At 34.1% G+C, this 27,430-nt stretch overlaps 4 protein-coding genes across 11 annotated transcripts; 2 read left to right on the plus strand and 2 right to left on the minus strand.

The window, feature by feature from the left end:
- The first annotated feature begins 539 nt into the window (after positions 1-539).
- Positions 540-6,016, plus strand: LOC140960313 (histidinol dehydrogenase, chloroplastic). Of its 4 annotated transcripts, none has more exons than XM_073418538.1 (15): positions 540-560; positions 654-748; positions 1,680-1,801; positions 1,952-2,004; positions 2,884-2,956; positions 3,061-3,162; positions 3,248-3,349; positions 3,448-3,519; positions 3,595-3,657; positions 3,749-3,790; positions 4,007-4,066; positions 4,167-4,277; positions 4,634-4,804; positions 5,078-5,168; positions 5,504-6,016. In XM_073418538.1, the coding sequence occupies exons 2-15, from the start codon at positions 664-666 to the stop codon at positions 5,785-5,787; spliced, it is 1,431 nt and encodes a 476-aa protein (XP_073274639.1). In that variant the 5' UTR covers positions 540-560; positions 654-663; the 3' UTR covers positions 5,788-6,016. The 4 variants fall into 4 exon arrangements, with proteins under 4 accessions (XP_073274639.1, XP_073274641.1, XP_073274640.1 ...); XM_073418540.1 differs by having other exon boundaries at positions 542-560; positions 654-730; XM_073418539.1 differs by lacking the exon at positions 540-560 and having other exon boundaries at positions 567-730.
- Positions 5,569-10,830, minus strand: LOC140960312 (probable inactive leucine-rich repeat receptor-like protein kinase At3g03770). Its single transcript, XM_073418537.1, has 7 exons — positions 9,187-10,830; positions 8,356-8,489; positions 7,893-8,133; positions 7,609-7,814; positions 7,394-7,443; positions 7,186-7,297; positions 5,569-6,937 (listed from the first exon to the last, which is right to left on the minus strand). The coding sequence occupies exons 1-7, from the start codon at positions 10,595-10,597 to the stop codon at positions 6,701-6,703; spliced, it is 2,391 nt and encodes a 796-aa protein (XP_073274638.1). The 5' UTR covers positions 10,598-10,830; the 3' UTR covers positions 5,569-6,700.
- Positions 10,831-13,992: 3,162 nt separating this feature from the next.
- LOC140959123 (flowering locus K homology domain-like) lies at positions 13,993-22,883 on the plus strand. Of its 5 annotated transcripts, none has more exons than XM_073416894.1 (8): positions 14,030-14,114; positions 15,081-15,107; positions 15,374-15,776; positions 18,397-18,649; positions 20,128-20,276; positions 20,369-20,647; positions 21,257-21,451; positions 22,376-22,883. In XM_073416894.1, exons 3-8 carry the CDS (start codon positions 15,384-15,386, stop codon positions 22,550-22,552), a joined length of 1,446 nt encoding a protein of 481 aa, XP_073272995.1. In that variant the 5' UTR covers positions 14,030-14,114; positions 15,081-15,107; positions 15,374-15,383; the 3' UTR covers positions 22,553-22,883. The 5 variants fall into 5 exon arrangements, with proteins under 5 accessions (XP_073272991.1, XP_073272993.1, XP_073272994.1 ...); XM_073416895.1 differs by having other exon boundaries at positions 14,033-14,114; positions 15,379-15,776; XM_073416890.1 differs by lacking the exon at positions 15,081-15,107 and having other exon boundaries at positions 13,993-14,114.
- Positions 22,884-23,571: 688 nt separating this feature from the next.
- Positions 23,572-27,035, minus strand: LOC140958231 (uncharacterized). The gene is made up of 6 exons (XM_073415611.1): positions 26,607-27,035; positions 24,635-24,977; positions 24,470-24,554; positions 24,220-24,306; positions 23,887-24,132; positions 23,572-23,797 (listed from the first exon to the last, which is right to left on the minus strand). The coding sequence occupies exons 1-6, from the start codon at positions 26,750-26,752 to the stop codon at positions 23,739-23,741; spliced, it is 966 nt and encodes a 321-aa protein (XP_073271712.1). The 5' UTR covers positions 26,753-27,035; the 3' UTR covers positions 23,572-23,738.
- Positions 27,036-27,430: the final 395 nt, after the last annotated feature.

The following is a 27,430-nucleotide window of genomic DNA, read 5'->3' on the forward strand; positions in this document are numbered from 1 at the left end:
ACGGGTCAACCCTACCGATATTCACAATAAAAAGTAATGCTCTTAGCATAAAAAGTAATAATTTTTCATGGATGACCCAAATAAGAGATCCGTCTCACACAAGTTTTTGTCTTTCTTATTTAAAATGATTTATTGTATAATTTTTTAATTAAAAATTTAATTAATTTGAATTAAAAATGTTTATCTAAGTTTTCTTTGTGCTAATAATTTATATACAAAATTAATATAAAATTTTTTCACATATATAATTAAAATATATTTATATTGTAAGCTTCTTTATCTTTGTTAAAATTTTATTTGTCTAAATTTTGGGCCCTAGAATATAATAAATATGATAATCTAGTCCTTACCATTATATTTAAACATAAAATTAAAAGTGATGACTAATTTTGTTATATTTTTAAAATTTTAAGGATTAAAAATATTAAGTTTAAATGTTTAATAATCAAAAGTGTTTTAGTAAGAAAGTACAAGGACTAAAATGTAATTTTTCCGCTAAATTCGTTTCCTTTTCTTCTTCTTTCTTAAATTTTTTTCGGGTGGTCCTCCTCTTCGCCCAGGTTAGCTTCTGGCTAAAACCCTAGCAAAAGTTTGATTTTCATTGTTTCAATTTGTTACATGTATCAGCAGTAACTTGATTAATCGTATTGAAGGTGGTTGTTGATGGACGGTAGACTTATCTCTTTGCGTCAGACCTTTATCCCCTCCAAGATTACTCGATCTCATCCAAGTAAGTTCCCTACAAATGGTATGTGTTCTGGGTTAATATACATTTTACTTTAATTTCGACTCCTTTAACTTTGAGCCTTTGAAAGTTGTACGGACCAATTGAACTGTTCGGAATATGTTGAATTTGCTTTTTACAGGTGAATTTGCTCTAACTATGCTGCAGGAAACTCAGGGGCTAGATTGGTTGACAAACCGCGTATTTTTTTCCTTAAAATTCCAATCTTTTGCATTTGTTGGATTCGGAATCCCCATCTACCTGCTGGTAGCGGGTTCATAATTATTATGGTAGCAGTACTTGGCATTTATATCGTCACTTCATAGATATGTTTTTAAAATCTCAATTCAAGCTTGATTCTGCAATATTTCATTGTTGTTTTTGGGTCGATGTGTTCCTTTTTATTTTTTACGTTTACACACACTCCAGTCAATGACTTCATGCATCTCTTCATTCCCCCTTTTTGTATCATGGATTGATTATTGAAGTTACGAAACTGGATTTTGTATACGAAATCACTCTCTGCTTAAGTGGCATCCTTGTTGTTATCTCTCGAGTTAATGCCCTGATGACCTCATACTAACGAATATAAGACACAATCATGATATAATCTTCGTATCCTTGATGGTGTCCATGATGCACATGTGCGTTGAAGCATTCTTTGGACGAGAAAAGACTGTAATCTGAGAGGGCTATATTTCTGGATTGGTGGACGTTATTATATACTGTTTGGAGTAACATGGACTAAGTGTATCCCATATAATATTATAACATGCAGATTGTGCAATTTTTTATAAATTTTCTCTGTGATAAAATGCATTTTTTAATCAAGGGTCTAAGTTTTCTCGTATGTATGATATTGACATAGCTGTATAAGATTGTGATTTTATATCGTACTTTGAGTCATATGATCTGTATCCCATTTCTCTTTAATCTCTTTCTGCACTTGCTACAGGATTATTCTCACCCACTTTGAATTGTTCGATGAAGACTTATAAGCTGTCAGATCTGACTAGGACAGAGGTTGATAGCCTCAAAGCTCGTCCTCGAATTGATTTTTCCTCTATTTTCGTTGTGGTGAGTCCTGATGTTGCTGCCCAAGTTGGCAACTCTTTCATTGAAATGTATTTTCCTGTTCTTCAGATTTTTCTGGGGAAAACGTGTTTCATAAATATCATGTTTCTTAGCTGCTAAACTTGAATTTCTCTGACTTGGCTGCTAAATCAGGTTCAGCCCATTGTGGATGACATCCGAAGCAGAGGCGATGCAGCTGTCAAGGAGTTAGTGCTTCGTTACTCCTTCATTCTGATATTGGTTTATTTTTGTTGTCAGAAAATTGGCCATGCAACATACCAGTTCAAACTTCCATCAGAGTAGTTTTGGGGGGATGGGATACTTGAGGGCTCATTATGGTTGGAGAAAAATTGCGAGCACACATTTTTTGATTGGGTAGTAGCATAAAGAGTCGCTTTGATTTGACTTGGTTTATAGAGTGAATGATTTCTAAGCTGCCTCAGTTTCAGAGGGAAACAATAATTATGGTGTATTATTTTACTTGTGTTCTACAACCATGACATGTTAAACTATCTAGATCATGGAGTTGTTTTTAACTATTGGGGCTAATCTCTGAATTTGATAGAGATTTTGAAAGAAAGATTAGAATGAAAGTTTTAGTAAATCCTACCTAATTAACTTAACACAATTATCATTCTGGTACAAGATGCTTAATGGGTATCTGTGCAAGAGCCAAGAGTTTATAACATTTTGTTTTCCTGTGTTGGTAATCTATCCTTCTAGGACCGATAGTTTGATCTTGGAAAAGCAATATTTTCTATAAAATAAAAAATTGGAGTATCCTAATTAGCTCTAGGATCCTCGTTCTGCTGAGAGTGCAAAAATGAATAATAAAGATCCTGATAAGAACTGCTTGTAGCCTCAGAACCAAGTGCCTCCTCATGTGTATGTTCCCATGGTTCTTTAGTAGAGGATTGTGGCTCTTGCCAACTCCTATTCTGGTTTTCTTTTCTTTTTACTCTGCATCTTCGTGCCTTTTGAAAGAAGTCGTGGAATAAAATTGTTTCTGCCTTTTCTAAAATGAGATGTTTGGCACACTTTGAACAATTGCAATGATGATTAAATTGCTTATATATTTTTGACAGCTATACAATTCGGTTTGACAAAGTAAAACTAGACAGTGTAATAGAGAATGTCAATGATCTTCCAAATCCAGTGGTACATATCTTCTCAACGTGTTCAAAAATGGATCATGCTACTCTTTTGTGTTGTTGATTGTGAATTCACATTGTGCTAGTACTAACAGTTGCTTCTATAATTAGCTCGATCCAGCTGTTCAAGAAGCTTTTGATGTGGCTTATGATAACATTTTTGCTTTTCATGCTGCACAAAAGCCAGTTGAAAAAATTGTTGAGAACATGCAAGTAAGCCATGCGTGAGTGAGAATGTTGTTCCACCATGATGGTGTTCTTGGAACATTTGGGGCGTAACTGAGTACAATTTTTACAGGGTGTTAGATGCAAAAGGGTGGCACGAAGCATTTCATCTGTGGGTCTTTATGTTCCTGGTGGGACCGCCGTATTACCTTCAACTGCTTTGATGCTTTCAGTTGTATGTAACTTCATTTACTACATCTGTTTCATATGCAAGTTTCTCGAACTATTGTTGTGATTGTATCCACTTTGCTGATATGGTTTTCCCTAAACCAGCCTGCTCAGATCGCTGGATGCAAGACCATTGTGCTTGCAACTCCCCCTGCTCAAGATGGCAGCATTTGTAAAGTAATTGGTCTCATCTTAAAGTATTATAAGGTTGCTATATATTGCTCACTAGCCATGGCTTGTCTTGTCTTGTAGGAGGTTGTTTATTGTGCTAAGAAAGCTGGTGTAACTCACATTCTTAAAGCTGGGGGTGCTCAGGTCAGAAGCGGTATATATTTTAGCTGTATGTATTATGTATTCACACTAAATACGCTTTGTGATGCTTTGAAATTTGATGTATTACGTTCAGGCAATCTCTGCCATGGCATGGGGGACTGAATCTTGTCCCAAGGTACCACATTACTATATTCATTTTATTAATATCACATTCTTGACTTTAGTGAACACGGAGAAAGATATACGGGCCTGAAAATCAGTTTATCACAGCTTTGAAAGTAGGTTGAGAAGAAATACATGCCTGGGAGCTTCACTACTAGCGGTTTTACAACAATTTTATTTTACTTTGTTTCAATGTTTATATGATTATTCAGCACCACTTTTTATGTAGGTTGAGAAGATATACGGGCCTGGAAATCAGTATGTCACAGCTGCAAAAATGCTTCTGCAGGTATTCTTTGATTTTGATGGCTAAAAAATTATTGCTTTGAACTTTTTTTTGTACATTTTATTACTTACAAAGTTGTTAAACTATCATCCTTGCTCAATAGAACAGTGAGGCTATGATTTCAATAGACATGCCAGCTGGACCATCAGAAGTGCTCGTCATTGCTGATAAACATGCCAGTCCTGTTCACATAGCAGCAGATTTACTATCACAGGTGCTTGGCAATTTATAAAATACAACATTCTTTGATTTTACTTATTATTATATCTGAATAATCATCATAAATTTTTGCTGCCTCGGTTATGGTTCTTTTTTTTTTTTTAGTGAAAAACATAATAGTTTTGTTTATATATTGACCAAAGAAAAGATTCAAATAAGTTAGAGATGTTACCTAAAACATGTTATGATAGCAAATTCAAGGTAGAGTAACAAGGGAATTTCACTTTTTTTGTTGCCATTTATGATGTTTCAAGGTAATTACATAGGAGATCCTTTTGTTAACTATTAGATTAACTGTGATATGCTGTTATGTTTTTCTGATTGTTCAAAAGATGATGCTCTCAATTGTAGGCTGAGCATGGGCCTGACAGCCAAGTCGTTCTTGTAGTTGCTGGAAATGATGTGGATCTAACTGCTATCCTGGATGAAATTAACAAGCAATGCCAAAGCCTTCCCCGGGGAGACTTTGCTTCAAAAGCGCTAGGTCATAGCTTCACTGTTTTTGCACGCGATATGGTTGAGGTTTGCCTGGGCCTTTTTGAATATATATTCTTACTGTACAAAATTGTCCTTAAAATATTCATACATCATCGGCTGTATAAAGTTTGAACATGATAGGTCAAATTTTTATTGAAAAAGAGTTAAGGCTGTCAATTCCACAGGTTTTAGGAATTATAGATAGTGCATGGCAAATTATTTTGTTGATGTTTTTACTCAATTCTGTTAGGTTAGGCATTCGTACTTTTTTAGTCCAAATTTTACTAGGGCTAAATTGCACCTCTTTGCTGCACTCAGGCAATTGGCTTTTCTAATTTGTATGCACCGGAGCATTTGATAATCAATGTGAAAGATGCTGAAAAGTGGGAAAGTTTCGTCGAGAATGCAGGTTATTGCTATGCATGTCCTTTGTTCTATGTCTTCTGGTTTTTGCTGGTTGTATCATTTGCATGGTACTTCTATTACTTTCTATTGCTGCCATTCTAATTTGTTATTGGTGCATAAGTATTGGGGTACATGTTACAAAGGTAGATCAAATTTGATGTTATCTTCGTTGTAATAAATTTGTGATAGTTTTATTGTGATTGCGATTAATGAATACTATATAAGATTTCCAAGACTATATAATCATAAATGTGTGCTTTCCACGTTCTAGATTGATATCTCACCAACAATTTTTTAGACGAGAACTTATTGAATTTACATGGTTTATACTCCATGCAGGTTCTGTATTTTTGGGTCCATGGACGCCTGAGAGCGTGGGAGACTATGCAAGTGGTACCAATCACGTTCTTCCTACTTATGGTTATGCACGGATGTATGGTGGAGTGTCATTAGATGCCTTCTTGAAGTACATCACAGTACAGTCGCTGACAGAAGAAGGGTTAAGGAAGCTCGGGCCTTATGTAGCAACCATGGCTGAGGTCGAGGGTCTGGATGCGCACAAGAGAGCCGTGACCCTCAGACTGCAGGACATTGAAGCTAGACAATTGTCAAATCTGAGATAAGTATGTCAAATTCCTTATGCTTCTCTGTGCGATTATCAGCTCAGGACAAACATCTTTAAATTGTCTGATTGTTATAATTTTTTTATCTTGATGGTGGATAACAATGTCGTATCTTACCGGGTAGAAATTAATTCACCCGAGAAACAAAATGTTGACAAAAATTTGAACGATGGTAAGACCAATATGTAGTAAACCATTGGGGAACTACATATTTTTCAGGTTACTTTCATTTCTTTGATTGCACTGTTATGAGATCACTTTTTTCCAATCAAGAATTTTTTAAATTATGGTATAGTTGTTATGAGACAGTATGAATTGTATATACTAACAAAATAATAATGGTTGAGGGCATATATCAATTTAATAATGTTTTGGGTGTTTACAATGCACGTGTAATAATGCTGCTCTCTTGTGAAATGAAGATTAAGAAAAACCATATAGTGAGGATACAAGAAACACGCTAACCCTGAAGAGGGAAACACGTTATATTTTGTAGCTAAACCTGTAGGATGATATTTTAAAAAAAAATTATGGTAGGAAAATTTCAAAATATTTTTATAAAGAGTTTAAAATATATTTTCACCGATGTATTTTTTGGGTATTACATTTACATAAAAGTAGAACTTTTAAAGCTATTTCTGGAAGTTTAAGAAATGATTTGTCATGGAACATCTGTGGGGAAACTTGTCTCAAAACCCAAACTAATATAAATATGAAGTATAAAAACGATTTGTCACTCCCCATCAAGCTTTGGTTTTTTAAACTAGCAAAATTTGGAAATATTCAAAGACGAGTGTCTAACTTTTTTATGACTAATATCTTATATTATAATTGCATAAAATACTAACATCGCACGACATAATTAGTTACATTGATGTCTACTACAAGTTTACAAAGCCAAATACATAGATATTCATAGTAGATGAAGTGGGGTTTCTTGATTGTTATTAGACTCTTGTTGAAGCTGTGCTGCAAACTGCAAGTTCCATATCACATCTTCAAGGGAAGGCCTGTCACATTCTTCATTCGATAGGCATCTCACACAAACCTCCATTACAGTCTTCAGTGAATCGTCTGAACATTCCTTGCTAACCGAAGGGTCAACCACACTCTTCCGACCCATCGCGTCTGCTGTTAGGCTCACTGATAACTGCAGAATTTACGTTTTCAGAAAAGTTAGACATCTCTACATTTGCTGCAATATTAGCTTTAAATATAATTGTTTTTAGTTCAGGGGGCGCGGCTTTATCGCCTGCCACTCACATAGGATTGAAAATTGAAGCATGTTCGTTAATATATGATACATATTTCAAGAATTCTCTCTCTGTATGTTTCTCCTAACTCCGATGAAGATGTTAGTTAACTCTGTCTACCCAATTTTAAGGCAAATAAACTTACAATGTCTTTCGAAATATGCACATCATTTATGGAAACAATTGCTCGTCCAACTACCATTTCAAGCAATATTACTCCGAAGTCGTAAACATCATTTCTGGCCTCACAGTTCAATCTGCGGGAAAAAGAAAGCGTCCACAGTAAAGCTTCGCTTGTGCTTAGAAAAAGGGGACAACAGCAGAAGACTAGTGAACTAATAACAGAAACTTACATTGATCCCATATTTTCTTTCGATCCACAGGGCGAAATTCCAATCTCATCCTAAAAGCAGAAAAAGGAAAGAAATAAAAAAATAAAAAGAAGAAGCAAACTCAAGCCACAATTTTTCACAGTTGATGCAGAATATACTTGCGAAATTGATTTAGCTCTTTAGTGGTGAAACATAATGATACGTGATTATTATATCAGAAACAGATCTTGACCTACCGATTTTCGATTCTCTGCCAATAATGGTAAATTGTATTTACTGATCTTCACATGGAGATTATGGTCCAACAGAATATCTGTTATCTTCAGTTGATTCAAATATACACCAGGTGTAATCCCTGTATGAAGAAACTGGATACCCCCTGCAACCTCTATTGCAGCAGCTATTCGTTGTGTCCATGTGAACTTTTGTTTTGATTGTACATCTATTGAATGGGCAGTAATCAGAACGATGGTTTGTCTGATTTAGAAAATGCATTTTATTTCAGATTAGCTTACGTTACCTGAGACATATCTTCTTAATGTACCATCTGGCACGTACTCGAACACGAGAAATATTCTGCTGAAACTTGAGTCATTTTGACAGCAGTCAAAGCAGTGGCCTATTGCACTGACTAGATGGCAGTGTCTAAGTTTCTGAACCAACTCAAGTTGGTTTGTATAGCTCTGAACACTATGTCTTTTTTTCACTTTCAAATTTCTTATGGCGACAGTAGTCCCATCTGTCAGCCATCCTTTGTATACCTGATTTCAGGCAAAAACAGATGAGGCACGTCGTACTGATCCCCTTGTCCCAATTAGTGTGTAACATGAGTCGTGAAAAACATAACTAACTCGCTAACAAAATATAAGCTTCACTTGATGCATTAACAATGAAAATGGTAACGGGAGTAACCAACGGATGTATCCCATAAGAGATACATATGACGAGAGCAAGAGAGGAACATTACTGGAATAAAGAGGTACCTGCCCATTAGAACCCTCCCCGATAATATTCGTTGCATTGAAGTTATTTGTAGCCTCCTTAATCTCATCCAGAACGAAAGTTCTATAAGGTGGGATGCCTAGTGCTCCCAACTTCATTGTTTCATAAATGTATCCTGTCAACAAATAGTATATTTGATGTCCTTGTGAAAAACGCCCATATGTATAATTATTTTTAAATAAAAGTGGGATGATTGCCATTACATTGATACCCACCCCAATCAAACAGTGGTCTGTGGAAAAAATTTATAAGGCGTATAAGGCTAAACAACATATTGCTTTTGCAATTTGTGCTGATTACTCTTGTAAAATAAAGGATAAATATAAAGTTACTGTAGCAAAACCCATAGTAAAGAATATCACTTGCACAAGCCTATGAAATCAGGGCATGATAAAAAAAAATGTTATTAGAACACAGCTGCCTCTAAAAACTCGCGGGCCAGTGTGCTCATGCACAGGAGGAGCCACCTCATCTTTTGCAAGCCACATTTGGAATTCCACCGTTGGTGGATTGATTTATCAGATCGTGAAGAGGACTCCATATTTTGCAGGAGGTGAAGGTACTACCTCTGTTGGTTTGGTTTGTGGAAAGAGCTTTCTAGCAAACTCATGGTAGATAATCTCGTTTGCAAGCCCATGGGTCCGGGTGTGGCATGTGCAGCCCTCTTCTCCCTGCCCATGAACTTGAATTCCGTATACACCAAATTTTTCACAACAATAGCGATGATATCAAAGCTGCTTTATAATGTTAAAAGGATGGTATCTGATAAACGAGGGGAAAACATTATAAAAGAAAGAAAACACTTCACTCACTTGCATCCTTGAGCAGCTGAAGCGTATTTCCAGGCAATATCCTATGTACCATCAATCTTGTGTGTGAGATCTTCTTCAAATTCCTGTGTAAAGCTTCCCTTTTCACAAGCAAAAAAGCCACACCAAAAATTGCCATTGTCCCAACAACCCCTCCAACCATACTCGATGCAAGAACCACTCTACTGTACGGCCTTTTCTCCTCTTTTTTATGAGGTAAAATTCTTACTGCCAAAGCTTCGGTATGACAGAAGGGTTCAACATGCTGCTGTCTATATTTTCTGGATAAACAATTCCCACCATACAAAACAACACTTTCTTTAGAATCATATCCCAGACAATCTGGTAATTCCCCTGTTAGACGATTTTCGGACAAATTCAAGAATTTGAGTTGTGCATTGCAAGGCATGTCATGTAAGAGTTTTCCAGTGAATCTATTTCCACCGATGTTTAAATAAGTTAACGATGGCACTGTCAAAAGTGATAGCGGAAATGGCCCTACAAATTCATTCAAAGAGATATCCAACTTTTGTAACTGATAACAAGAACTCAATTCATCTGATACTGGAAACTGAAACTTATTTTTCCTGAGTACTAAGGAAACCAACTTTTTGGGAAAACTAGCGGATTCAGGCCCAAGAAAGTTGTCTTCTAAATCAAGAACTTGAAGATTTACCAACTTGTGAAGTTTTGGCACAAGCCCAGACAGATTATTCTCAGATAACACCAAAATCCTCAGATTTACCAAAGCAGACAGTGCATTTGGGAATGATCCATTTAATGAATTGTTCCTTAAATTCAAAACACTCAATGCTGGTAAAAATCCTAGCCATTCAGGTACTTTACCAGAGAACCTGTTGTTATCCATGACAAGGGTCTGTAGGCCTTTTAAGAATGAAATCTCTGCAGGAATGGGGCCATCAAAAGAATTTGAACTAATGTTAAGAATTTCCAGGGAAGATAATCTCCCGATTTCTGAAGGTAATGGCCCTCTTAGACCTAAAGATACTAAAGACAACACTTTCAAACTGGGGAAACAAGCTAGATTTGAAAACAAGGTGGAAGTAGAAAAATCTTCAACCAGATTTGGGAACCATCTGTTTCCAGTTAAACGGAACTGCGTTATATTGTCTTCATAGCAAGAAAGAGTGAGAATTTGGGTTGGTTCTGAGTTGCAAAACTCTGGATTATCATTCCACCCGCTTAAATCTGGTGGGAAGTTGAATTGATTCTTGATTTTCAAAAGGGTCTCAAATTGTGGAGGTTGCAACTGCTCTGAGTAATGGAATATCAAGAAGAGTAGGGAGAGGAAAGGTAAGGCAAAACGTCTCGGTTTATCCATTGATGCTACGCATGAAATGGACAAAGTAGCATTTGTTGATATTTGAATCCACCGATTTTCTTGATTGAACATTTATTAAGTGCAACATATATCATTTGATGTCCAAAATGATATTAAAAAAAAGTTATCTGATGAGGACTTTCTTAATGGTCCCAACTAATAATTCTCATCAAAAACTAGAAAGAAAATGGCTGAATTGCTAAGCAACCTCTCTCATTGCATAGAAAATTGATTGCACAAGGTTTTCTGATAGAATCATGTGAAATCAAACCAAAACTTATTCCCAGCGTACGTATTATGATGTATATCAGTTATATGGGATGAAACGAGGCACTCATAACCTGTCCATGAACTTATAGTTAAGCATTCAGTAGTTAAGTACGTGCATGCAAAGTAGGAATCAGATGTCAGTTTCTAGGAATGGGACATTTGCTCTGAGAAGTATTTTCCCGAGGAACAAGATTGAATGAATAAATACAAGTGTCCAAAACAAATTCACATGCAGGATTTCCTTTACATTGCATGTTGGGCTGACTAAATATTTTGTTTGTTAGTAACAAAGAAAATAAGGTATGCACTGTTTTGTGATTATTTTTCTATATTATAAATTCAGTTTTACAGGTGTTTTAAAAATATAGAAAATTTATTTTTAAAGTGGTTTATTTTGAGCAATAAAACTTGTACATTCGGCTACAAACAAATGTGTCACGGGTGTCCTTTTTCATGGCCCGAATTGCCTACTGAAATTATTCACCGTAAAAGATGGTTTTACTTTTAACTTCTTAATTAATATATTGCCTTCTTATTTATTGTTTAGTTTTAAATATGTTAATTTATATTCTTATTCATATTTTTAAATATATGTGGTTATTAGTATTTGGTCTTTTATTATGCTTACACATTTTACAATATGTTTTTTTTTATCTAATTATTTAGATTTTTTTATTTAGCTTTTCATTATTTAAATTAAATTAATTAAAGTTTATAAATAACTTAGTATTGAATTCTGTGAATTTTCTTTGGTGTCTTGTTAATTGTTTTTTCCATGCCCTCATTAATTATTTTATGCATTATTTATTTGTTTTGTCATCACACTTTATCTTAATTTATATTGATTATTTTCAAAATATGGTTATAACTTATGTGTTTACATAAAATTTATATGTAACCAACATTTTTTTGTGGTTTACATTTATGATCCATTACTTGAATAAAATATAGTAAAAGATCGTTGTTATATGCTTTTTTTTTAGAGTTTCTAATTTTATAATTTGTAATCACTTTGTAATATTTGTAGAACTTATGCGTTTAAAAAATATTTTTTGCAACCAAAATTTTTCATATTTACATTTACAAATTAATTGAATAAAACAAGATAAAAGATCATTATAATTAGAGCCGTCAATTTGAGTTGGGTCCATCAAGTTGACCCACTTCGCAAAACAATTTAAGTGAGTTGGGTTGAAATTTTGTAAATTCATTTAAAGGTGGGCCTAAATGAGTTCTTGGGGGCCTAGGCAGGCCGAGTAGAGCAGGCTCGGGTTGGCCCGCGAGTCTGGAAGAGAAATGTTTTAAGCATTATGAATTTATGAATTTATGGTGATATTTATATTTTTAGTGAAAACTGTGAATTTTTGTGTTAATTTTTTTTGTCTAAAATATACTCGTGTGAAATCAATAATTTTATTTATGAAACGATATATTGAATTAATTGTAAAGATTTTTTATATTTATTTTGTGGGTCGGTCTTCTAACCCCGCAACTCACCCTAATTGTGATATGGTTTTTTAGAATTTCTAATTTCCTAATCTGTAATTCATTTGCTTTTGATGTTGATTAGAACTTGTATGTTTAAATAAATATTTTTTGCAACCAATATATTTTTTTGGTTTACATTTATATGTTATTTTAATAAAATACGGTAAAAAATATTATGATATGTCTTTTTTTTTTATTTATCATTAATCATAAATTGTATGTTTAAATAAAAGTTATATGCATGTTTTTTTTAGGATTTTTAATTTTTTAATATCTTTATTCTACATTTCTACTTTTGACCATTAGTCAATATTTTACATGATTATATTTGATTTATTTATTTTTATTATTTCTTAATAAACCTATAAAAAATTACAAAAAAATTGTATTGATATCGTTCACCGTTTATCATGATATGTTTACCGTTTACGAGCATGAAATATTTTTTATTGCATTAATTGTTTATCTAACATTATCAAGAACAATTTACTATTAAAAAAAGATTATGTCTATTGTGAAAATGTCTCATGGATCTATATCCGTGAGACAGACCAACCCGATCCAATTTAATCATAAAAAGTAAAATCATTTTTTGTATAAAAAATAATATATTTTCATGAGTTGGAGGATCAGATTGGAGATCCGTCTCATGAAATTAACTCGTGAAAAGATTTCACATAAGTTTTTGCCTTAAAAAATAACAAATGAGATTTAAGTTTTTTCTAATGTATTCATATAATTGAAGAATAAAATTTTGATCAATAAAATAATATTTATTTCAAAAAATAACATGGTTAAGAACATTGATGTATTTGTCTAATCTATTATCATTGAGAGGAATGTTATTTGCACTCCATAATTTGTTTACCATTTTATCTAACTGATTGTCAACATTACGCTCCCTAATTGTTAGTTAATTCTCAAAACTTGAAATTCAATTTTTTTCACATTAAGTAATTGTAATTATCGCCTTTTAGTTAATTCTCAAAACTTTACATTCATTTTTTTTTCACATTAAGTATTATAATGATTGGATTTTAAAATTTAATCATAATTTTTTAGTTTATAATAATAATATATTATTTATTTCTATTATAAATTGAGTTTGAATTGTAAAATTTTGCTCTCTGTCTTTCTTTATGTTATACATTAGTTTTGCTTTATGAGCTTTCTTGGTATTTTATGTGCTTAAGTTGATAAAATAAATGATATCTTATCTTACATGTTACAAATCTCCAATATTAATCATGTAACTTTCTATTAAGTAACAACCAGCATTTGAACCATGATTTTTTATATGCATAATAGGGAAACAAAAAAAAACACATTGATGAGTTTATTATTATAATTAATTACCTCTAAAACAATTAGACTATGTTTTATTTGAGACGGTCTCTTTATTATTATAGTAAAAATATATTATTTTTTTGAGTCAAATATTATTCTACAAAATTGACCCATAAGACGATAATATAGAAGTTTTTATGAAACAATTATAATAGTCCGCATAATAATTTTGGTCTCTAAACTTAAATAATAATACACGAGTAATAGAATTTTCAATTCCAATATCCAAAATGGAAAGTAAGGATTCAATTTGTAATATATTTTTAGAGAGTAAAAGTGATTTTTTTTTATTATTTTATATTATAAAATATGTATTTCTCCGGTTGATGTGAATAACTTGGTCATAAGTCGTAGTTCGGAGGGTCAAATGCTAATTTAAAATAAACCAAATATATCTGAACCGAAAAGAAAACCCTTGACAAAATCTATAGCACAGCCAGGTTATTATCATTATCATTCTCCCCTCCGGAGTGATAGAATTCGTGTAAGTTTTTCTTCAATTCAATTTCTGTTCTCGCTTACCGCCCCGTTGGTTCTTTTTAATTGTGTCCGGGTTTTTGATTACTAGGTTGAACTCCTTATCCAATGATGAATTTGCTTCCTTGATAAAGTGTAAATTGGTAGTAGCTTGACACGATTTCAGCTCTTTTCTTTATCTCTCCGTCTTGTTGATTTTAGTTAATTGGGAACTGAGAGATTTTTTAGTTTCGTATAAATTTGATGGCCTAATCCGGACGTGGGCACTTGATGTTTATTTATCCATCTTTGAGTTAAATTTGTAGCATCAATTCCTAAGAGATTTTTGTATTGGTTTAAGAATAAAAAAAGTTGAGACATTGGAGGAGTTTATAAAATTGGATACTTTATTCCATGTATGTGTATGAATGAATTTGGAGTACCATAGAAGTTACAAACCGACATTTTCTAAAAAGTGTTGGTTGTACTAGCGCCATCCTCGCTAAACACTTGATGAACAACACATGATATCTGGACTATCTGTAACCTGCGCTTATTATAAGTTTCATGAATCCAAATAATGCTCTAGGTGGTTGCCGAAAGCCATAAACCTTATTGGCTATAAAATTCTGTTGTGGTCACTTGTACTATTTAGGTTATTGTAATGCTCCCCATAACTCTTGAGTGGTATACTTTCAAGTTATTTCATTTAATTCTATACCCCTAAAAGGATTTGTCTGCTTTATATTTTACTGTGTAAATCCACCTACATCTCACATTTATTTTCTTCTGGTCTAAAACTGTTTTACATGTCTTATTTTTACCAGTGCACGCATTTCTTGTTTCACTGGGTGTGTTCAATCTGGATCTAATTTTTGTTGTACAGTCTCAGGGGTCCCAGTTAAGTCTAGGGTTGTGAGGAGTGAGGACAATTTATTTGCAAACTGTGAAAATGCATCGACTTCTAACTGCACATTTGTTGTTTTTCTATCAGAAATCGTGTGTGGGTCTAAGTCTTGAGGTAATGGTTTACAAAGTTGCTTTCTAAATTGGGCAATTGATATTTCCTAGCTGTCTACCTCTGTGGCCATTACATCTTTATGCAGCCTGTTGCATAGGTCACTGTTGATTTTTTATCCCACGGGCATTGGAACTACTGCATATTGCATTTGTACGGTTTCCATAAAGAAAAACACTATTTTCAGGCTGCAACTTATAGCTTTTGGATGGATGTGATAAATATTAATTGTTTGGGAGTGCTCACATATTTTTAGTCTATATATCCAGCACAGATACTATGGCCGATCTTGATGAGAACTTTTCCGAAGTTGAACATGCACATGAAAGCGGATATCAGCATGAAGATGAACATGTAGACAAATATGAACATGAATTTGTGCCTGTACATGAACTACATGAAAATGAAGAACACAAAAATGAATCCATAGAAGGTATACCAGAGAACTTAGAATCTGGTGAAAAGCAGGATCATGAAGATATTTCATTAGCCGGAGGAGGTACTGAAAAATGGCCAGGGTGGCCTGGGGAGAGTGTTTTCAGGATGCTAGTGCCTGCCCAGAAGGTTGGTAGCATAATTGGACGTAAGGGAGAGTACATAAAGAAAACATGTGAAGAAACAAAAGCTCGGATTAAGATTCTTGATGGTCCTCCAGGAACAAGAGAAAGAGCTGTAAGTAAATCGATTATTAATGTGGTTAAAAATTTTGCTGTCTTGCATTTATGTGCATGCTTAACTCTCAATTGTATTAGTGTTTATTGCTTTTCTGTGTGCAATTTTTCCCTGCATACGTGCATAAAAGTCAAGTTCTATTGAAATTCATTCGGTTAAAAAATGTTACCATCTTGCTTCTTCACTGAAAAGTAAGATTCACATTTATTTTTGGTTTCATGTTTATTTTAAGGCTTATGATCCAACCCTAATGCCTGGTATCTCTGCATGACATCCAATGTGTATTTGTGTGACTGCTTCGGATATTCCTGCTGTTGAACAACTGTATAGTTTATGATGAGATATTTTAGTGAGACAGGCGAAAGAGAGGTCCTAGGTAGTCTTAAAGCCTCAAGTTCTTTAGGCACTTAACAAGCGATACAATTTGTAGCTTTTTTTTTTTATCACAATAGCTGCATGTAAAATATCACGTCAAGATTCCCACAAGTTATTGAGTAATACCTAACCATCACTTGAAGGAGAAGATGCAAATAATCAGACGATTAATTCCGATTGCATAATAACAACTTGTAACATAAGTTTTTGGCCAAATTAGCTCCGACTACACCTATGTCCTGTACATGTTTTAAATCTAATTATTTAGGTAAATTAGATGTATAACCTTCTTTGCCATTTTCTTTTGATTTTTTTACCTTCTTTACCTTAATTTTTTTATAATTAACCTTCAATTAGAATTCTAATCCTATTTTTTCCAAAATCCTAATTCTTTTCCTCCGTTCCACCATAGTCCACTAATCATGCTTTCGTATCTTCCAAATTTTCTCTCTTATCCTTATGAACAATGTTTAATCATTCTCCTCTGTCATAAAAAGAAATTTGCTATCAAAATCTTCCACTGTAAGTTATATGCTAAATCGTGTTCATCTTTTCATCTACTTCTTGTTTCCGCAGCATTGACGCCTTGCTTTTCTGTCTCTAGTATGTATTGTTTTTGGCAATCTATTTTTCCAGCCAACAATTTATTCTTTTATTCATTAATCGCATGAAGATGAAACAAATAATAAAAAAAAATATAAGAGATTAAATGTTCATAAATGATAATGCATTGATTTAAGAATTTGGATAGAAGAGATAAATTAAAGTAAATAATTAAAATCTTTTTTATAATTCCCTTTAAATGAATAATTCTTAACGCGGCATACAGGGGTAGCTCAATTTTGGTAATGTTGTTAAAGTTCGTAAAGGCATAGCAAAGAAAAAAGAATTGCTTCGACTAGAAAATTGACAAGCAAAAAAGAGAAACTTAATTATTTAACCATTAACATAGATATTTGTGTTAATTTTTTTTCATAATTAGTCAAGCTTTTATGCTATAATATTTTTACTTTTGGATGATGTTGGTTATTTCTAGGATTTTTGTCTTTTTTTGAGTTGAGAATGAATTTATTACAATTGAGTCTCTCAAACTCGAGACCTCGTTTTAAACTTGGACCCTTTGTGTCAAATGGACTGTGAGTTTTGATATAGATTATTGTTTACTGGGATTACTGATGAATTCTGAATAATATGAATTTATGATGCATTAAGTATTAGCATTGTCCTTTTATTTGAAATGCATGATCCATGCTAAAAAATATTGAATGCACAAATATGAAGCTTATTGCTCACTATGTCTATGAGGCTTCTCTTGTAACGTGTATACTTTTCAAAGTAATTAAATAAATTAGTAACCAGTTCATCATTTAAAAATAATTAATTTTTTAAACAAAAAAGAAGAATAAAGAAACAGATCTCACGTCTGTAAAGCAAGATGTACATATTAGTCTACAATGTTGTAGTATCGATGAATGGTTGGGGAGGTTGCAGTGTTAGGGAATGCTGGAAATTTGTTTTTACGAAAAATGATATTTGTTGACAGTTTGTGATTTAGATGAATTGGGGGATATATGGTTAAATTTGTGATCTGGAAGTTTTTTTTACATCTTAGGATTCATGGTAATGATCAGATTTTCATTAATGATATTCTAATATAAAGGTCATAGACTTGATTTTAACAGGCTGATTGGGATAAGATGCTAGGGTGAACTATGATTTTGAGTTTATCATTGAGGAATTTTCACAGTGGAATCTGTGTTAGCATGTATTATTGATTGTCTTGTTTTTCTCCCATCAGTTTAGTGCCATATTAGATATCCTTCGGTAAATCAGTTGTCTTTTTGGTTGTTTATCTTATTGGTTGGCCTTTTGATTTTCTTTTTTCACCTTCATCAAAATAATGTTATCTTATTTTGTAAATACCAGCTATATATATGAGCCTGTGCCTTCTTTTTGGTTCAATTTTGTTTACCAGAAGTAATTAAATTACAGTGACAACCATCCAACAATCGAGTTTTTGATGGTTAAATGGTGGCTCTTTCTTTGTCATATACATTTTGATGAGACTATTTTATTAATGCCAACACGTGAAACTTGTTTTAGATAAATTTGTTCATCATTGGTTCGGATGCTGTAGACTATTTACGTTAAGATGCATTTTTGTTGTCTGATTATTTATTCAAATTTTGCTGTCGAAGTGTTTGTTGCTGTTGGTTAGTTACTGATACTGGCCTTTCTTGGACAGGTTATGATATCTGCTAAGGAAGAACCAGAAGCTTCTCTTCCACCTGCGGTGGATGGTCTTCTCAAGGTTCACAAGCGTCTAGTGGATGGGATGGAGAATGATCCTTCTAATCCTGTACCAGGTTTAGGAGGCAAACTCTCGACAAGACTGCTCGTTCCGGCAGCACAAGCAGGGAGTTTGATCGGAAAACAAGGCACAACAGTCAAGTCAATCCAAGAAGAATCTAATTGTATTGTTAGAGTCCTCGGAACAGGTTTTCACTTGGCCGTACTGTCTATTACCTGCCTAAAATTTGGTGATTTGAATTGCACTTGTGAATTAGCTCTTTTTCTTGTGTTGCTACTGTTGTCTTTTCATGTCTATATATGCCATCCTGTGAGGGAGTTCTTCATAATATCTTGATGATAATTTCATGGTTCATTGATATTATATCATCAATCCTGATTCGCCCAAATTTGCAGTATTTCTTTTCCTTTTCTGTTTGAAAGTATTTGCACGCCTTCATTAATTTGGAAATAATCAGGTTTTCATGTTTGATACTTAATTTGTTTGTTTTCTGACTTATTAAATGCGTAAACATATGCCTTTACTTTTAAATGGTTGGTGTCCATTGGTGCAGTGCTATCATGCTGTTCTTTCGCCATATAAAATCTTCCAAGTGTTGAGTTTCATACTGAAACCTAGTTTTTTAACAAAGTCATTCACCCAATTCTTCACGGTCTATCAACCGAGGAAATCAAAGTGAATTTTTAGTTATGTCAACATGCTACTGCTTCCAGGCTGAAGATAACCTAATTCTTAACCGTACCTTTGAACTTGACTGCATACCTGAGATTATATATCTCCCCAGGGCCTGAAATGGTGGAGTGAGGGGACAACGAACCATATGGTGATTCATGGAATAGATATATTAACTAATTGCATCTGGTAGATTCATGATATGACTTTCGGTGAAACAAGATACTGATAAAATGTAGCTGGAATTAATTGCAAGTAATGAGATGAAATGAACTGGAATTATATTGAACGAAAAAGATCGAGAGTTGTCTTTGTACAATATTCCTCCACTATCCCTAGCACTAGGCTAGTCTATGCGTAAAAGCAAACAATCAAGAAAACCAAATTTCAACTCAAACTGAGTGCACACATTTGACTGAAAGCTTGGCAGAATACTTCAATTAAGTAATGGCCAAAAGTTATTGGAGGTAAGAGTTCACAACTCATTGGAATATGATTTGTTCTTAAATGCAATGCAATGGAAAAATAATTCAGAAAATGAGTTGATTCATCATAAAACTTGTGTGGTATTATCAAATTCAGTTCCTAAATGTCTCGGAATAAGAGAACCAAACTCAAACTCATAATACCTCAAGTTCACCAGGTTAAGTTTTTTAAGTGTCGTCAAACATCAGAAGTTCATGTATGTCAAATGTCGTAACCATGTTTAGGCCGTTTTTAGTTGTTATGTTGGCTCAGTGACCTTATAATATAAATATTACTCCAGTAGAACCCTGAGTTTTGGACAACCCGAGCTTGGGGAAGAAATTATTGCACAAATCCAACCTGCCAGCATATTGAATTATGTGGTTATTCAGGTGGATGTATTTCTCTCGTTTTTTTATATGCACAAAGCCACCAACGCTTGTGGATTATTTCAACCCTTTCAAATATACATTTATGCAACTATGTCAGAAATCTTATATTTTCTACATTTGGCATTATTATCTGCAGAAGATCTGCCACTTTTTGCTCTTCAAGATGATAGGATTGTAGAGGTAGTAGGGGAGCCTGCAGGCATACATAAAGCGATTGAATTGATTGCTAGTCATCTGAGAAAATTTTTAGTTGATAGAAGCATAATACATGTATTGGAAATGCATGTAAGCTTTCTTATCCGTAGAAGTCAATTTGGCACAAATTTTTGTTCAATGTATTATATTTGTTGGATCTGGCTAACTGCTGGTGGTGTTAGATGCAAATGCCTAATTCTCAGATGGATCACATGCCTCCTGCCCATTCATGGGGTCCGCCGCCTCAAGCTTTTCAGCAAAATGCACCAGCAGGTCCAGGATATGGAGCTAACCATAATTTCATGCCACCGCCTAGGCAGTTTGATAATTATTATACCCCCTCTAACATACCGCCTCCCCCAGAAAAACAATCTCATCAAGGTGTATCTGCCTACGGAAGAGAAGCGTTGGTGCCAGCACATTCGTCAACCACCCAGACGGCTCAGTCAATAATAACTCAGGTTATCATTTTCCTTCTAGTATTTAGTTTTATCACCATATATTCAGGGAAGTAAACTTCGAAGCCTCAAGATAGCAGTAGTGCCTTGAATGACAATCTTTTATTTTTGAAATTGAATCTAGGTATGATTTGCAGATTCTTTCTCATATATGATTTAGCTAGACATTTCTAATTTACTCCTTCGATGTTAGCTTGTGTTCATTAGAATTAGGTAAGTTCTACGCGAGAGAGAAAAGAGAACCTGCCAATCTAAGAATGTGCCTGGTGTCTTGGTTATGGCTGACTGGGTATTATTTAGAGAAACTAGATTTTTCGTTATCTTTTGGGACCTCCACAAGGAGCATATATATCATAACTTTGCCCTGTCGCAAATACATTAAGATGGCCTATCAACAATCAAATTTCAGCATGCAAATTACTTGTGTGGGTGTTTTAATTGTTCCCTTTTGACAATAATCTCAACGCACTTCGTCCTAATGTGAAATCCTTGATTCAGAGGCAAAAACATGGATATCTCAACGTGCACAATCTGGGATGAGAACGAGAATGCTTATGCCCAGGTGATTGTGTAACTATTAAATGAATAATTTAAAGCTTTGTATGCTTGCAGATTACGCAGCAAATGCAAATCCCATTAGCTTACGCCGATGCTGTGATCGGCACACAAGGTGCAAATATTAGCTATATCCGACGGGTTAGTGGGGCCACAGTTACTATACAAGAAACAAGGGGTGTTCCTGGAGAGATGACAGTTGAGATTAGCGGAACTGCTTCTCAAGTCCAAACAGCTCAGCAAATGATTCAGGTTGCACTGTAAAACATCCTTTATGGATTGACCTTCTGAACCTTCTTTGTTCTTCCATATTTTGGTTATCTTTCACTTTCAAGTTTGTAGCATACACAACTTTTCTGGCTTTGCTTCTTTTTTTTTTGCCTCTCTTTTGACATTTTTTTTAAAGCTTTTGACATGATATTTAAGTATTCAATGAATTGCAATATTTTAGCTTGAAAATATTTCCTAGCCTTGTCTGTTTGGGGGATAAAATTGAAATGGAGAATTTATCATGTGTAGTATGATTCGGATGCTTATTTGTTTTTAGTTGGAACTTCGCGAGTTTGGTGGCAATGGAATTTACAGGTAATGTAGAAAAGTAGATGATGTCACCACCTTGGGGAGCTGCTGCATTTATTTTTTCTCCTCTGTTTTTTTTTTTTTGTCAGGCGTTAACTTTTTGTTGACATGTAAGATGTAGTTTATAGCTGTCCTGACAAATGACCGAGACCTCTAAGCTGTTTATTGGTACAAAAGTGAATTTGAAAACTCATTTTTATTTTCTTTCATGTTTATAAAGAAAAAGACTTCGCACTTCGCATTATTGCATAAACAATGTCACTTTTAGTTCCATTGACAGTTAGAAAATTTTTGAATGATTCCAAGACTGTTGTTATGGAGGAGACTCTTTAAAATGATACAACCTTTTGAAAGATTGTATCTAGTGAGAATGGCACGTTCTGCTATTCCTAATTAAATTATCTTTTCCCACTTGGGTTGGTCTCACATTGGGCCAGTTGTATAGTGATGCACAGTTCATGTCTCAATAACATTTTGACAAAATCATATTATGTGCTGTTTTAGCTGTTCTTTCTTCTGCATGGTCACTTAGTCTGCACATTTGACTGAGTTAATGAGGTCAATGGGGTTTTGACTAGTTAAATAATTGCATTGCAGAATTTCATGGCAGAGGTTTCAGGTTCAGCCCAGACACAATACGCATCATCGGCTGATCAGGCCTTCAATTCTTATGCGGCTCATGGTTCGGTATATACTTCTCCCCCTTCGAATGCTAGTGTTGGTGGGCAAACCGGAGGGTATAGCTCAGTATATGGTGCTAATTATGGATACTGAATTTGGCGAGGTTCTAGTCGATGCGAGTGAGGCTGACTTGTGCCATTTAGAAACTAATAATCAAAGTACTATAACTTGCAATATTGTACCCTTTTTTTTTCCTCTCTTAGAAATTTGAATTATGTTAAAAAAGGCACACATGTTGCAGGCATAGGTTACTGCCAACGATATACTTTCATTAGTTTCCCATTAAGAGCCCTTCTTATAATCGGTAGAATCTCAATATTCTTTTTTGTTGACAGATATCATATTGGTTTTTTGACGGATGTTCTGCACTGCTTGTAAGTTGTATGTATTTCGTATTGCGATCTATTGCCACTTCAAATTTCAACAGATTCGTATTTTAATTTTGTGGAATCCTTGCGCTTTTTATATCACCCACAAGTCTTCTTCGGTCGCCTCGCTTTATTCATACTTCCACTCCCCATGATAGGTTTTTATAGAGAAGTTTGTTGGAAAAAGGGGTGAGTCCGATATGTTTAATAGTTTGGGCATAACTTTTTCATATGATGTCCAAATTAAGTGATTTTTATGTCAAATGGATGTTTCCAAGTTTTTTACACAAAAATAGGTATACAAAAATCTGTCATAAGTGTATAATATAACGTGAGGGATAATTTTTTTTTTTTTTGTTGTTGAAAATATGTGCACGAGATTATTAGCGTGTATATATAATATAATCATTAGATATAATTTAACTTTTTATTGTTTCATTTCAATGAAATCATATCTAACATAAATAAAATTCTTAATTATATTTTAATACAAATAAATTATAATTCTATTTTGAAACTCATTTGTAAACATTGTATATTCTGAAGTAATCTAATTTGTGAGCAGTATATGTTGTGTAATTCATAATTGATAACGTTTCATATCGGTTATGCACGTTTAAGATGTCGCATTGTTTTTCCGCCCAAGGGCTGCTTTTTTGGGGACAAAAAATGCTTTTGAAATGGATCATAATATATACCTGTAACTTTACCCAAAATTAAATAATATATACAGAAAACCAAATGAGAAGACATTAAATGATAGCATTTCCTTGTTGATCCAAAAGTTGTATAAATGATTGGAGTCTTACACCACTTAGTTGCATTGTATATCGCTGTATCATTCCTATGATCGATTGTCCTGTACCACGAACCAAATAATACAATAATATGATAAAAGTTGAATCTGGCGGTCACTTCTCAAAACACAAGGAAATTATGATAGGTCCTGCCATATCCCCAATCGCACAACCTGCATTAGAAAAAAAAGAATTTTATTAGACCTTGAACATGGACGAATTTAAAGGAAATTTTCATTTCCCAATTCAGATTTACCCATACCAATCCATTGACCAGTTGAAGGGCGGATGACAGCAGCTCCTATCCCAGCGCCAATGGAAGCAAACACGAGCGACGCACAGCACCTAATTGTGGTACCATAAATTTTCTTTCCAAGAATCTGAAATTTTTCTGCTGTATCTACTGTATCACCACTCGCTTCTTTGCTTTTATATATAGAAGTAAAGAATCGATAGATATCAATGCCCACTTGGACAAACCATGATGCCAAAACTCCGAGAAAATGCCCTGTTTAGAAATGGGAAAAACATGAAAACCAGTATTTTGTTTCAACTAAGTCCAACGACATTTGGGCGGATAAGTTTTTTGAATTACCTCTCAAAGTGGTTCTGCTAACGCATAAAACATAGTTTGAAGTCGTCATTCCCCTTCCAGCCTTCCGAGTGGCCGACTTCGGAGCATCTGCAAAAAGTAGTTAATGGTATCATTCCAGTTGTTCAATACATTTTATATTTATATTAATAAATTCTGTATCATATTTAAAAAAGAAAAATACATCACATCGGATGATGAAAGTGATGAGCAGCAAACTAATTTGTGTCACACATGATTTGGGAAAGGGTACCTTTGAGAAGTTTCCAAGCCATACGCTGTGAAACAAAGTGAACTGCGAGTCTTTCAAGAACACGTCTTGTTGTAACTACAGTGGTCTGAACCAAACCTTTCTCTTAGTATTAGTTTGACATTTAGATAGGCACGAGATTTAAGTTTCGAGAGGAAAAAATGTCACCTCGCGACAAATTTGTTTCACAGATTTCTTGAAAGGCACAATCAAATCTAAACGAGCCTCGTCTAGATTTTCTTGTAAAAAATTGTCATCATCCTCTTCCATTGGTGACTGAGGCTCCAAAAGGGGCAAATAAAATAACAAAAACGACCTCAGCGAGGTCAGTGCAAGAGCTTTCCAATGAAATGCTGAGAGTAGTGGTTTCATTTCAATGTTGTACATTTTCGTACCGTGTTTCAGTGCATTCTCCTGAAAGATACTTCCAGATGGAGTCCATGTATTAGACAAGTAATCTTCACCTACTGCCAGCCCAGAGTCGCAGTAAGCAATGTGTGTTTCGCCATTGCTGGTACATAGCCATCATTACATAGATATGTCAATATCAATCCGTTATCAGGTCAACAATGAAATGCATTGAATTTTGACAAATAATCCTGTTTCACTTTCATCAGTTCCAGTCATACAATGACTTATTAAAAAGAGAGAGATAGGTAATGATAAAGAAAATGATGACTTCAAGTTGCAATAAATGAAATCTCCGCCACACATTCATGACCACAATCATACGTTGCAAAGAGTAACACAAGCAATGAAGCAAACAATAAGGTCCATGTGAGCTGCAAAAACAGATTTTTTAATATAAGCAGTAAAAGATCTACTCATAACAAAAACAAGTACATGGATGTGAATCCTCGCTTAAAGGTGAAACCTCTACAGGGATGATAAATTAAGAACCAAACCGGCAATACAAAGTCCATTTATGAGAACACACATGCAACACACATATATTAATATAATCTGTGTGTGCGACTGTGTTTGAATGTATATGGGCTGATTATCTATGCAATTATATTCCAGTTTCATTCATTCTTTCAATCGTGGCCACCGCTGCAAGAACCTTCCTTCCTGGCAACTTCTTCTCACTTCCCATCACCTCAAAACTATGGCTGCACGTGTCTAACACCCTTAATGAACTATACTTTGCTGCACATAAATAAATTAGCTGGGGAAATAGAATCACGGCTCTAAGTTTAGTTATAAAAGATTTCCATCCCGGTAACCATGACTGCAAGTTATGCTTTGCTTAGATTAATGGTTCTTTTAAGCTCATAAATTCTGAACAGATAGTACAGGAGAATCCAGTATTATGGGGGAAATGCTATCACTTAACAATCTGCTTCCATTTCTAATATTTCATTCATAAGGATTAAAATGGAATTAAGACAGGGCTGAGAATCCCTTTCCATAATTCTCAAATGTCAAATGTGATGCTTTGGGCTCTAATTCCCCGCTCATATCTTCATCTTGTTCACAAGTTCATTTCATTCCCATCGCCAGCTGATATTTTCCCACATAATAAATGTTATAGGAATCCGAAGGATGCCAAGGCTAATCCTACCGTCCTCGTATGCATATAAGTAAAGCTCCAAGACAGTATGACGACTGACGGCTCCAACAATCTTCCAGTAATTTTTCTTCACTTAGTATGTAGGACTATAATCTTCATAGATTGGCTCGATCCGGTGTGGAATAAAGACAGAAGTTAAAAGCCAAAGAAGATCAACCACCAATTTGTGTGTCATAGCTCCAACTCAACTGTTTCCTTCAACTTTATCATCATATGAGTTATTAACTTGATACTTCAAATACGATAACAAGAAGATAACTTAATCAGGAGGCATGGATAAGGGAGCTCGGAATTTGAATAAAAAGTCACTTATTCCTTTCAACAATAATCATAATAAATACAGTACAAACAGCCAGAGGCTATAGAGAACGCCTTTAAATGAAAAAGATCATTTGATGTATAATTTTTCAAAAATAAACCATCCTCCCAAACAAGCAAACAACAATCTCCAGCATTTTCATAATTCGGCACATTCTGCTACTTCGCAATCATGTAACAAGAAAATTCTCTAAATTATAAAAATAATATAAAATAAACGCGACAACTTAAGTTCGAATACAAACTCACCCGAACAAAGCCCTATAAGCAAAAGGTGTGGAAACAGCGAAAGACGCAGCAAGTGTGTTGGACAACAGGGATCTCGGATGAACCTGTTGGCCACTAAAGCTCGGATTTTTCCTCAGAAAATCCAAAAGCAATGCCACACCCGCCATTATTCAGAGTCTCTTCGATTCAACAAAAAATAAATAAAATAAATCAAAAAAATAATGATTCGCTCTCGGACCCAACTTTCAAATCGAAAAATTAAGGAGTATAGCGCTACGCAATCTCGTATGCATTGGCATAGATTAAAAAGGGACGCAGCCAAAATCAAATCTTGGTGCAACCTACGTATGAATTTTGATAGGCATAAATCCTACGGCAATTACTAATTCCAAGGGAAGGTTGCAATTTTGGGGGCTTTTGGTTTCTTCGAATTTGCTGGTTTCAGAAGCTTACCAGTAAGCGTGGCCCAATCCAATATTCTGGCCCTATACAAAAATTAAATTTTACTTAAATAAAAAATAAAAAACCAAATTTCCAAATTAATCGATCGGTTAATTAGATTTAACCAAAATTTGGCACATTCCTATACAATAATATTGGAATTTTGGAACTCATTAACCAATATTTTTTTATTAGATTATTGTCAGTATTATTAGATTTATCATTATTATTCGATTCATTTATTTGAATAATGTAAAAAAAGTTATTTTGTTAAATAAATATTTTTTTAATCAATATTATTAGAGTTTGATATTTTGTTAAAATATGAGTTTGAAACATCTCCGACAAAATTTTAAACTTGTTATGATACGTTTTGTTAAATATAATGATTTTTTATAATTTTT

This window comes from Primulina huaijiensis, chromosome 15, assembly GCF_012295235.1.
Source record: "Primulina huaijiensis isolate GDHJ02 chromosome 15, ASM1229523v2, whole genome shotgun sequence".
Classification (NCBI taxonomy): Eukaryota; Viridiplantae; Streptophyta; class Magnoliopsida; order Lamiales; family Gesneriaceae; genus Primulina; species Primulina huaijiensis.